The sequence below is a fragment of the Thamnophis elegans genome, chromosome 2, assembly GCF_009769535.1.
Source record: "Thamnophis elegans isolate rThaEle1 chromosome 2, rThaEle1.pri, whole genome shotgun sequence".
In the NCBI taxonomy this organism is placed as follows: Eukaryota; Metazoa; Chordata; class Lepidosauria; order Squamata; family Colubridae; genus Thamnophis; species Thamnophis elegans.
Genome location: NC_045542.1, coordinates 7852581 through 7865611, shown reverse-complemented (window position 1 = coordinate 7865611; position 13031 = coordinate 7852581). Strand labels below are relative to the sequence as shown.

Below are 13031 nucleotides of genomic sequence, written 5' to 3'. Positions count from 1 at the left end.
TCCTCTTCAGAAGTTGACTGTTTCAATTAATAAATCAACAACAGTTGTCATTTAGCAATTGAGAATAGCGACTTCTCCATCTTGCCCTGCAAGAGTTTTAGCATCACCTAAATCTCCCCTTGTTAGTTGAGATTTGAGATTTATTAGATTTATATGCCGCCCTTCTCCCAAGGATTCAGGGCGGCGTACAACAATTAAAAGAAACACATAATACAAAAGTTAAGAAAAAATTAAATGGAATATCCCAAACCCAATTAAAATTGACAATACATTTTTTTAAAAAACAAATTGAATTAAAATTAACAGTGATCAATAAGTTATTTTGTTTTGTTCAGGCCAGGCTGGCTTGCTGGAAAAGCCAACTTTTTAGGGCACGTCGGAAGGACTGGAGGTCGGGGATTATACGAAGCTCCGGGGCAGCTCATTCCAGAGGGAAGGCGCTCCCACAGAGAAGGCTCTCCCCCCTGGGGGTCGCTAGCCGACACTGTCTGGCCGACGGCACCCTAAGGAGGCCAACTCTGTGGGACCGCACTGGACGATGGGAGGCTACCGGTGGCAGTAGGTGGTCTCGCAGGTACCCTGGGCCTAAGCCATGGAGCGCTTTAAAGGTCATAATTAGTACCTTGAATCGCACCCGGAAGACAACCGGCAACCAGTGCAGGCTGCCTAAAAGGGGTGTAACATGGGAGCACCTAGGTGCCCCCATGATAACCCACGCAGCTGCATTCTGGACCAGTTGAAGCTTCCGGGTGCTCTTCAAGGGCAGCCCCATGTAGAGAGCGTTACAGTAGTCCAGGCGAGAAAGGACGAGGGCATGAGTACCTGTTGCCCCCAAATAAACTCTAGGGCCAAGGATCTGTATATTTTGCTGGCATTTCCTGTTCTGAGAAATACACCAATAGAAATCAGCCCAATTAAGTTACCTAGCCTGCTCCCTCTGCTTGGAAAACCAGAAAACCAGATGCAAACAGTCTGGGAGCTGTGGGGGAAGTGGTGTGTGGATACCCTCTAAACTTCCAGAAAAATAAGGGAAGGGATGAAAATGTCAGCCTTACTCCACTCCTAAAGGACAGGGCTTCTTGATTCCTTGCTAGTTAGGGATAGGGAGAAACAACTGGAGCTGGGGAAATGTGATGAATGAAACATGTCTTTAGATCTGTTTCCTAATGACATTCCTAATGACAGAACATTTTACCAATGGTTTCCTCTTTGCTATAGAAAATGGACCATAAAAATAACTTACTTATCCCTTCTCTAAGCCTAATACACCCCTTTAAAAATCACAGAAGTGGGGGGGGAAGGTATCTCATTCTCAATTTTAAATTCTTATACATTTATTTTTATTTTGTTTCACTTTTATTCCATTTTTCAATATATGTGGCCTCTACACAACTAGCTGTAGAGGCCAAACATACATGCACACAGATACCATTCAAATCCTATAAAGTGTGCATAAAGTTACCGTACATTCAACCAATTGACGAATAAAACAAATTATCAATACATTACTATAAAATACTGCATTTGTTTCTAATTAGCACAAGATTCTTGCTTTATTACAGGCTGAATAAATGAATTATAGGTAGCGATTACTGACACAATTGGGACCAGCAACCCCACTGCTAAGTGATATAATTAATATGACCTCATTGCCCTTATGTCAGTTCTGCTGCAGTTATTAAGCAAAGTACCCACAGCCACAAAGCACAATATGACATGACCAAGACCTTCTGCCGGCTTCCTCATTTTGTTCGTTAGAAGTCAGTTGTGAAAGTTGCAAACAGTGACCCATTGACTGAGGGACTCTGTGATTGTTGAAACAATTTGTGCTGGCTTGCAAAGCACCCAAACCACGTGACCCGACAAAAGCATGTACAACAAAACTGCGCCGACAAAACCGCGTCGCTAAAACCGCGACATCATCAAAGCGCCGACAACAGCGCGATGGCAACAGCACGTCGACAGAAGGGCGATTTAAGGGCGATTTAAGTTAAGGTAAGGGTTAGGGTTAGGGTTAGGGTTAGGTTTAGGGTTAGCGTTAGGTTTAGGGTTAGGTTCACAGCACGCTTCTGTCGCCGCGCTGTTGTCGCCGTGCTGTTGTCGCCGCGCTTCAGCGCTCATTCGTTGTCGCGGTTTAGAACTCGCGGTTTTGTCACCGCAGTTTAGTCGGGCGCAGTTTTGTCGGTCGCTCTTTTGTCGGTAAACCCCCAAATCACACTCACATGACCTCCGAGACAATGTACAGCCACAAGTTCAAGGACCAGTCATAAGTTTACTTTTTTCAGTGTCATCATAACTTCAAAAGATTGCTAAACAAAGTAATGGGTAAGTAAGGAGTATCTGCATTTATATTGAAGCTGGTGGAGATGTCACACTCTATCCCATTTTTTTCTTACCTCTGGCCAGCTTTATTCTCTTGTAAAGAAAATAAATGTTTTTTTTAAAAGGATGTATGTAAGAGAGATAGGTTCCACCACAAATCCGTGAAGCCCTTATCCGCGGAGACATAAGCGCGAAGACTAATTCGCACCGTTCGAAGCACTAAGGAAAAACGCGACCCTACCGCGATGACATAATCGCGGAGGGCAAACCCGCGCATTTCCAAGCACTCAGTAACCTAAACCTAACCCTAACCCTAACCCTAACCCTAACCCTAACCCTAAACCTAACCCTAAACCTAACCCTAACCCTAAAACAAACCCCTAAACCTAATCCTAACCCTTACCTTAATTGAAATCGGCTTTCTGCTGCGGCGCCGTTTTAAAGCGCCCTTCTGTTGCCGCGCTGTTGTCGCGGCGGTGATGACGCGCGGTGATGACATCGCGGCTTTAGCGACGCACTTATGTCTCCGCGGATAAGGGCTTCGCGGTTTTGTCGTGCCACGAGAGAGATAGAGTGGAAGTTCACATGTAAAATGTTAACTCTTTGATTTTGTAAGAAATGGCCTGTATATCCCAATGCAATGCATAAACATTCATATTGGCTGCAACAGCAACACCGAGGAAGAGGCAAATATACTTACGGGCCGTGGCCAGCAGCTCAGGAACAATATCATAAGGAAAGAGAGGTTTCTCCAGTCCCCGAAAGTACAATTTCAGCACTCCAGCCACTGAATCCAAGTCATGCTGTACATAGCTATCGGCTAAGGGGTCCTCACCTGGTGGAGAAAAATCAAACTTGCAACCACAGGTAAAAGATGGGGTCCAATCCCAGGCTAGCTATGAAAATGTCTAAACAACTTTGAATGTGGTAGCCAATGCCAACGCTGAAGGCTGTTGCAATGGGATCTGAAGACCAATATCTGTTGTGGTTATAATTTCTGGAATGTCAATGCATAAGAGGTATTTGATGTACCTCCTGCTTCTATGGCATTCTAGAAATGCCATGGCAAGCTTAATAAAACCTTTTAAACGTCCTCCTGACTGCTCACCTTTCTCAAAGGCATTCCTGATCTCCGCTACTTGTGCTTGAGATCCAGGCACACGAAAAACACCTTCATGCTGGAGGCCTGAGCAAAGAAGAAGGTGGGGGGGAGGAAATACCAAGGGGTATTTTCAGTGAAGAACTCATGGTCTTCACAGTTCAATTCCCAGCAAGGTGACCAAACATGAGCACAAGGAAAGAGGGAGGAAGGAAGGAAAGGGGGGATTAGCACAGGACAGTCTTACCATGGAGATTGATGAAGCGGATGCAACTTTCCACCACAAGGGGCACCGCTTGGCCCGAGGCCTGGAGTTACAGGAAGGAAAGAAGAGGGTCACAAGATAGCATTCTCACAACACACCCAGGACTGCTAGGGACTAAGCTCCTAGCTGCCGTGATTGGGCCTGTTCCAGTGGTGGGTTTCAATTTTTTTTAGAACCTCTTCTGTAGGTGTGGCCTGCTTTGTGGGAGTGGCTTGCCGGCCATGTGACTGGGTGGGAGTGGCTTGCCAGCCATGTGACTGAATGGGAGTGGCTTGCAAGCCATGTGACCGGGTAGGAGTGGCCAAGTTGTAAACTGTGGTGAAACTCACTTAACAACGCTCTTGCTTAGCAGCCAAAATGTTGGCTCAGAAACTCTGGCATTTGAAGCACGGAAGTCTTAAAGCTGTCAAGTTACAGGACCCTTGCACCCCTAACCCTTTAGGAAAAAAAACCCAGGGGTGTTCAAACTTGACAGCTTTAAGACTTGTGGACTTCAACTCCCAGAATTCCTCCTCCAGTCATGTTGACTCAGGAACTCTGGCATTGAAGTGTGCAAGTCTTAAAGCTGTCAAGTTACAAGACCCTTGCACCCCTAACCCTTTAGAAAAAAATACCCCAGGGGTGTTCAAACTTGACAGCTTTAAGACTTGTGGACTTCAACTCCCAGAATTCCTCCTCCAGTCATGTTGACTCAGGAACTCTGGCATTGAAGTGTGCAAGTCTTAAAGCTGTCAAGTTACAAGACCCTTGCACCCCTAACCCTTTAGAAAAGAAAACCCCCAGGGGTGTTCAAACTTGACAGCTTTAAGGCTTTAAGGTTTAGATAGGAGTCTTAGAGGTGGGCGGGGCGATTGGTGAGCCAGCCAATCAGTGAGCGGCAGACAGGGCAAGCGTGGTGCGGATGGGCGGGGGGGAGTGGGAACTGGTTCTAAACGGCATGGTAGTGGTTGGAACTGGCAGGAACCCACCCCTGTTCATTACTTAATGACATCTTTATTCTGCTCTAGCAGATAGAGCAAAACAAAATGCTGCAGTGGGTATAGCTAAAACTCTGATTAGGAAGTTTCCTGCTCATCTTATCTTATAACTCAAATGGTTTACTCGTAGTCGAATCGCTCCCTCAGAGTCAAACTTTTATCTGCAAGAGGGGCAAGAATAGCGCCTTAGCACAGTTGTAACAATTGCTGTACTATAATGCAATCTACAGTAACTCACTGCTGTAACTAGTGAATTGCTGTAATGACTGAAATAAACGTGGGGAAAAGATGGGTGAATAAAAATCATTTGGGTGCTGCTGACAGCTGTTATCAGTAGCTTATTTTATATGTGCCTCTTCTCCACACTATTGACGCTCTGCAGACATGGGAGGTTTTGGAAACAAGACAAAAAGCTTTGGTTATCAACAGCAGAAACAGAATAAGTGTGATCACCATTAGCAATGATCCCTCTTACTGTAAAACTCAAATGTTTGCACTGTGTTTTTCTATATTCAGTGCAGCACGCTAGTGGTGGGTTTCCAATTTTTTTTACTACTGGTTCGCTCGTGTGCGCAACACTTCTACGCATGTGCAGAAGCGTCTTGGCGGGTGGATGGAGCCTCCCGCCGCCGCTACTACTGGTTCGCCCAATCTGTGCTGAACCCGCAGAAACCCACCTCTGCAACATGCGCATTGGAGGGATGAGAAGAGTTGGATTTAAACTGGATTTTAGGGCAACTGTTAACTAATTCAGTGGCAAAGAAACGAGGACTTTCTAATGCACACTAGCCAAGCTTATACCTTGGGCTTTTGAAGAGAAGACTGTGATACAAATAAAATAAAACTGAGAGAAGAAACTTTTTAAAAATATGTCTTTTCTCTTTTATTTTTTTGGCCAGGTGCATCAAATTTTACAGGACAATTGTGAAGGCGAGAGCCACTTTGGGGTAGTGGTTCAGGCATCAGGCTAGAATCCGAGACGCTCTGAATTTTATTGCCCATGAAGTCAGCTGACCTTGGGCCAGTCCTCCTCTCTCAGCCCTAGGAAGAAGGCAAGGCCAAGCCACTCCTGAAAAAATCTTGCCAAGAAAACTTCAGGGGGCTTGCCCAGGCAGTCACCAGGGGTCAAGACTGCCTGGAAAACAGAAGGGAAAAAAAAACATGTGAAGATAAAATGAAGCAGGAAAAAGAGAAGGGAAAAAACCTCCAGATACCTTACTCTGGCCATTCTTGGGAAAAGGGTAGATCCTATCCAAGTAATTGCATAATTAGCCCATCACATTTCCATTCTTCAGGAGAGAGCTTCAAAGCTTTAGATAAACCATTTTAATTTGTCCTCTAAAAACTGCAGAACAAACGGTTTGGTCCACATAATTTTACTTAGCACAGAAGTCTGTATTATGTTTTAAAGCAATACCAACCACGCCCCAGAGCTAAGAAAATTTCTACATATTGTTCAGAATTGCAAAATCAAAAAAAGAAAAAAAACCCAACTTCCTCTCAGTTTCACTTTTTGCACAAATATAGCACTGAGTGAGGGGGAAGGGCAGGGGGCAAAAAAGAAATTAGAGAGAGAACCTGGACTTTCCCTACTTAGGCAAGCATTATAGATCATAAAGAAAGTAAAAGCATCTTGAAGAGAGCTCACCCCACCCTACCCTACTTCCGGTACCTACATTTATACATTTTTCTCAGTACTATTATGGAAGCAGTTTGCTACCATCTCTTTCTAGGTTGATGTCTTGATTTCCCAGCGTAGCCTGTAGGCTTGAACTGAGTCTCCTTCTACAGCAGGAGTGACAACTCCTGATGACTCTGTCTGTGTCTGTGTGTCATTTTGTCTCTGTGCCTCATTTGGGGATCAAAGGAGATGTGGCTGTAGGGGGTTCACCGACAAAAGGGCGAACGACAAAAGCGCGCCCGACTAAACCGCGGTGACAAAACCGCGAGTTCTAAAGCGCGCCGATGAATGAGCGCTGAAGCGCGACGACAGAAGCACGACGACAGAAGCGCGCTGTAAACCTAAACTTAACCCTAAACCTAACCCTAAACCTAACCCTAAACCTAACCCTAAACCTAACCCCAAACCTAACCCCAAACCTAACCCTAAACCTAACCCTAACCCTAACCCTTACCTTAAATTAAATCGCGCTTCTGTCGGCGCGCTGTTGTCGCCGCGTTGATGACGTCACATTGATGACGTCGCAGTTTTAGCGCCATGCTTTTGTCAGCGCGCTTTTGTCGTGCGCACATTTGTCGGGTCACGGCTGTAGGGTCATTACAACATCATCAGAGGAGAATGACAAAATGTCCACTTCTCTTCCCCATGTTATTTTTTTTTTACTAATAAGCAACAAATTTGCTAGAGAAACTTTCAACAACTTGGCACTCATCTCACTCCTTAAAACCTCTGCAAATGGGGCGGGGGGGGGGAGATATAATCATTGCAGGTGGGATTTTAAAAACAGGGTGCCTTTATCATAGGGAAGCTTTAAAATGCTTATCTGAAGCCTGAAACACCTCCAACTTCCTCAAAACTGGGGAAACCCATTTGAAGGTTTTGGCCCCAGGCGCTTGGGAAACAAAACCGGAGAGCTAGAAAGGCGGGGGTGGCAGGAGTGCGGATTCCACATGTGGCTTGCAAACTGTTAAAATTGCTCGGCCCTATCTTCTCATGTATACAATGGAAAAAGCAGTCTATGAGCAAAATGACTCAGGGTGTTAAATATTAAGGCACATTCACTGTTTAGCACAGAAAAAAAATGGGCAGGGGGAATAATGGGCAAAGTCTCTCTTTTAATACAGTAATATCCAACAATGAAACAGCAAAACAAGACATCTGGTGTATAGAAGTAGAAATAGTCTCATTTTAGCACTGAAAACCACCCCTTCACCCACATATATACCCTGTGTGTGTGTTGTGTATGACTGCAAAAAGACCTGGTAAAGCAGAGTGATTTCCCATTCCATGCTGGGATTTGAGTTCAGGTTCTCACGCATTTACCACATTTCTAACACGTGGATAAATTGTGGGTGGAATCCAAATGTAACATGGTGAGAGTGGATCCATTGACACCAAAGAAGAATCAGATTAATTGAGAAGAATTCAAATCCCTATGAGTTCAACAGATCACTTTCAGCATGATGTATGTCTAGATCAAACCCCAAATCTCTCGCTTTAATCTGTTTATGAAAACTAAAGTAAAGTGTAAACCATAAAAATCAAACAAATCTGCACAAGCTATTAGTGGTGTGTGAATCAAACAATTGTGATGATCTGTAGGCAAATGGTGAGAAGAGGTATTGCCTACAAAATAAGCAAAAAGGAACAAGTAGTTTTTCTTAACTAGGATCCGTTACCTACGGTTATCAAATAAACTCCTGTAAAGAATGAATGAATTAATCCGCTTAATTATGGACAAATTTGAAGCAATCGAAAGCTTTTAGTTCAATCGCATTAGCGTATTTTAATATCCTTATTCTAATGATATAAAATAGGTGTGTCAACTCGCAACGTCGTCGCGTGGCATATTGCAACTTTCCCCCCCCCTTCGCTAAAACGGGGGTGGGCGTCGCCAGCGCGTGACGCATCTGGTTCGCGGGCCACGAGTTTGACACCCCTGCTATAAAACAAATTCTGCAGAACCTTTTTTTTCACACGTCGTTTGACTGGAAAGGTATCATTTCTTCTCAAATGTAATCAATACTTTATTTTATTGTTAATTTATGGGTGTAGCTCCTGGTCACTGGCTGGCTGGCTGGCTAGGCAGGAAATTTTGGTTCAACTTACTTGGCTCAGGTCCCCAGAGTTATCCCTAAATTATCAGCTTAAAATTCAAAAGAAGCAAAGGACTCCAGGCTGTGATCCACAGGGTCAGTTATTGATGACAGCAAAATGATGACACACACATGACAAATGCTGCAATGACATTTGTTGTCAACAAACACATGTGTTGCAAGATCTGTGTGATTATGTCATCATGCTCTATCTGCCCCTTTGCCTCTATGGATGCTCATGCCAGCGCGCTATTTCTTGGAGGATAATGTATTGCAACGATACAGCAAAAGCAACGAGCATTTCCCAGAAAGTAGCCGGGACACAAATTCAAAGCTTTCCTATACAGAACTAAATTTTTACAGCCTTTTAATGGACTGAAAGAGACCATCAGACAATGCATAATATATATGGCTAAAACATGCAGTCATGTCTTATTTCGATAACACATCAAGATCTTCCAGTGACAAGTGAACATTAAAAAAAAAAAAAAAGATGGAATAGTGCATGTGCAGAAATACAAGCAAGATAGCACTGCATGCACATCGTGACCCGTCAAAACCGCGCTCGACTAAACCGTGCCTGATTAAACCGCGTCGCTGACGTCATCAACAGGGCGACAACAGCCAGGAGAAAGAAGGGCGCTTTAAATAGCGCTTTGAAAGCAAGCCGATTCAATTTAAGGTAAGGGTTAGGTTTAGGGTTAGGTTTAGGGTTAGGTTTAGGGTTACGTTAAGGGTTAGGATTAGGTTTAGGGTTAGGTTAAAGGTTAGGTTTAGGTTTAGGTTTAGGTTTAGGGTTAGGTTTAGGTTTAGGGTTAGGTTAAGGGTTAGGGTTAGGGTTAGGTTAAGGGTTAGGTTTAGGGTTAGGTTTAGGATTAGGTTTAGGGGGGTTAGATTTAGGTTTAGGGGTTAATTTTAGGTTTAGGGTTTACAACGTGTTTCTGTCTCCGCGCTGTTGTCGCCCTGTTGATGACATCAGCGACGCGGTTTAGTCGGGCGCGGTTTAGTCGAGCGCGGTTTTGTGGGTGAACCCATGCACACATAGGCAAGTACATACAGAAATGTAGTATTAAATAGTCTGATGTGCAAAGCATGCTTCATGCAAGGTTAGCACTTTATAATCCCACAAATACTTGCAGACACACTCATACATAAATATATATATATAAGTGAGTGAGTACACAAACACTCAAAATCATGGTCTGTGTGTGTGTTTTTTTTTAATGAGAAAGTACAGTCCATCACGCAAGCGGCCTATGTACCCTTCCATGCCCCTTAGGTTGGCAGGCCTCCCCACCCACCGAGTCAGGCTACCGTTTCCCACCGCCAGTCCTGTACCTGCTTCCGTGCCTGCAGCCTCCGCCTCCTTGGGCAGCAGGGACAGGAGAGACAGAGTGAGCATAGACATGTTACAAGCAAAGGGAGCAGCAAAAGCCATTAGGGGGAGAGCCAGAGGCAAAAGCTGGGCCAGAACAGCGCAGAGTAATCACACTAGGCAAAGGGCAAGAAAGCAAGACTAGGAGCTGGGCAGGAGGGGAGCAGCTGAGGGCAGCAGCCGGTACCTCCAAGAAGGCCTGTAGGTCACCCTCGAAGAGCTGGTGATGACAGCGCGAGGGAGGGCGGGACCGCCGGATGCGCTGGGACTGTGGCCTGGAACCAACATTTTTGTGGTGTGGGGAGGAAGGCAGATGTCAGAGCGTTCCCCCACCCAAACTGGAACGGTGTCCTCCCCAGAGTTCTGCTTGGATTCTCCACTGCAGAGTAGGCCTGAGGGATTCTTACAAGGGAACCACCACCACCAACTGAATCTGCAATTTTCATTCATCCCAGGATTCCTTTTTTACCTGGCTAATTCTCTATCCAACGCAGCACCTGGGAAAGCAAGGAGAAAGAACAAGAGGAAGACCAAGAAGTTAAATTTGGAGTCTTAGTGGCTTTATTCATGCCTCTGATTTTAGAGTAAAATCAGAGAGCTTGTTGCTCGTCGAAGATCAGCTTGTTGCTTCTACAGTAAGAATCTCATTGGAAGGAACTCACTGATACAGATTGCTAGTTCTCACTGGGCCCAAGCTTAGCAAGAATCTGGTTTTGGTCAGAAACCAGAGTTGCACGAGTTGACAGAAATTGTGAAACTTCTTTCCCTGCTTTTCAAGAAGAAGGTTCAATTGGCAAGCACTTGTCCTTTATTTATTTATTTTTAATTGCTTTTAAAATAATGCCAAAAAAGGGAGGGGGGAAGTACATAGATGCTTTTTGACAAAATGTAAAAAACACAACAAAGGAAAAAAGAGAAAAATAGTATATCATTTTAATAGTGAATTCTATACAGCATACACTTAATTTAATGCAGATATTAATATATATATTTCAAACACATTTATATAATTTTCCGCTCTTATCCTACTCTCCAAACCAATTTCATCTCTCTCAAAATATATATAAGGTTTTAAAAAATAATAGTTTCAATGAAGCACAGAACTTATATTTGATCAAGTAAATATGACAAAGGAAAGCCATACAGGAGAGAATCACAGACTTTGTCACTCAAAGAGCTATCAGCATTCAGGATTCAAAACAAACACTGTGTCTCTGTGTGTATGAAAGTGTGTGTGTGTGGTGGGTGGTGTGTGGTGTGTGTGTGTGTGTGTGTGTGTGTGTAAAATACAGAAGGGAATGCAACTCCCCAATAGACTGTTCCTTCTTCCCTTAAGTGAAAACAACTAAACAATTCTCACCACAGAGAACCTTGGGATCAGAAATTCTCTCAAAAGAGTACCAAGGCAAACTATTTCTGCAACCTGTAATTTTGAGGGTATTCTGGGAGAAAGCATGACAAAGTGATTTATTCTTTTAGATATTATCAGGTGTTTCTCAAGTCCTTAGAAGCTGGATGGACAGATGGGTGCATGTGTGAGTGGATGGATGGACAGACGGACAAATATAATAAATACCAATAATAGGCTCCCAATCGAAGAGTACAGGTATTGTCTATTCCTTCACACCTCACCTTTCTCTATCGCTTCCTTCATCTGGTCATGCTTTGCTTGCAGTTTTGTTTGAATGCTTCGTCCAGAGAGATATTCTTTGAATTTCTGTGCAAGAGATAGCATGAAATCTGTTATCAAAGATTGGGCCGAGTGGGACAGGTTTCTCTATATACTGATCAAATCCAAGACATCTTATTGAAGCTTTCAACAAACTGGAACCATGCCAGGAAGACTGAATGGGAGAGAACTTATCTTTCATCCTTCACAAATGTTTAGCGTCTTGTTGCATCTAGCCAGCTATTTAAAATCCAAGAAAGCGGCCTGGTCACCTTTCTACATTATTTCGATAATTGAGAAGAGCTAAATCATCAATTTCAAAAGTAGGAGGCATTCCACCATTGAACAAGAGTCAGAAACTGTTTTTTTTTCTCAAATCAATCTTCTATCACTTTATTTTTAAACTCCGGGTCTCTATAGTATCTAATCAGGTCAGAGGTTCTCATTCTACAGCAGATTCATAATTTGTGTTTCTCCGCTTTGAGAGACAAAATCCAAAGCCACTATCCCTAAAAGTGATACTGCCATTCAATTGGGAGGAGGGGGACCTTGGAGTCGATTTATTAACAGTGCCTGTGACAACTGAGATTTCACAACTGGTCTCCTGATGCCGAAGCGCCTTGAGATCCCCTCACCTTTTGGGGAATGTTTATGATGGCCATGTGGGACAGTTCACTTTAATGTCTAACGGAAGATAGCCATGGGAATGTATGCTTATCCAGTTCTCAGGGCAGCCTGGTAAAGGAACCACCTTCACACTTGTGTATTGGCTAAAATCTGCATTCTGACGAATGGGAGGGGTCTCTACCGCTTTAATTCTAGTTGTCTTGTCTCAGGGGATTCAGATGTTGCTTTGAACTGATTGTTTTCACTTCTACTTAGTAAAAGGTTCCTTTTGAAATACTTCATTTCAAGAGTCTTCACTTTCTTAAGCTAGAAGGAGAGGCAATCCTTACAGCCACCTTCTTTTTGTCTAGGTTTCTAAAATGGGGCTGAAGGAAGGGTCTCTGGCAATAGGTCTTGCTCAGAACAATGCTGAAGCAGGGATTAGTTCAGGGTGGTTCACCGACAAATGCGCGCCTAACAAATGCGTGCCGACAAAACGGCGAAATCAAAAGCGCGCCTACTAAAGCGCGTCGACAAATGCACGCCGACAAAAGTGCGCCATCGAAAACAACATGAAAACAATGTTAACAACATCAACAACCCTAACCCTAACCCTTACCCTAACCCTAACTTAAAAACCCTAATCACGCTTTTGTGGGCGCAGTTTTGTCGGCGCGCTTTAGTGGGCGCGCTTTCGACTTTGCCGTTTTGTCACGGGTTTTTTGTCGACGCGCGTTTGTTGGGTCACGGTTCAGGGTAACATTCTATCAGTGATTTCATAGAGAAATTGTCGTAAAGAAGAAACCTACCAATAGCAAAAGTGACCTTACGCTGTCTTATATAAATAGGAGGAGGGTGAGTTATCATAAACAAGTTCTGGTGAAATCTAAATTAATTAAAATAAAAATAACTATCTAAATGTATTAGGTTATGGTGGCCTC

The 13031-nt window shown here is 43.8% G+C and overlaps 1 protein-coding gene across 1 annotated transcript in view; it reads right to left on the bottom strand.

The window, feature by feature from the left end:
- Nucleotides 1-13031, bottom strand: part of ARHGAP4 (Rho GTPase activating protein 4) — a 69602-nt gene that overhangs the window by 15434 nt on the left and 41137 nt on the right. The window contains exons 10-15 of the mRNA XM_032211502.1: nt 11448-11532; nt 10285-10312; nt 10003-10090; nt 3669-3729; nt 3431-3508; nt 3023-3157 (exon numbers count right to left, since the gene is read on the bottom strand). Of these exons, the coding sequence (XP_032067393.1) occupies nt 3023-3157; nt 3431-3508; nt 3669-3729; nt 10003-10090; nt 10285-10312; nt 11448-11532 (475 nt within the window). The remainder of the gene's footprint in view (nt 1-3022; nt 3158-3430; nt 3509-3668; nt 3730-10002; nt 10091-10284; nt 10313-11447; nt 11533-13031) is intronic.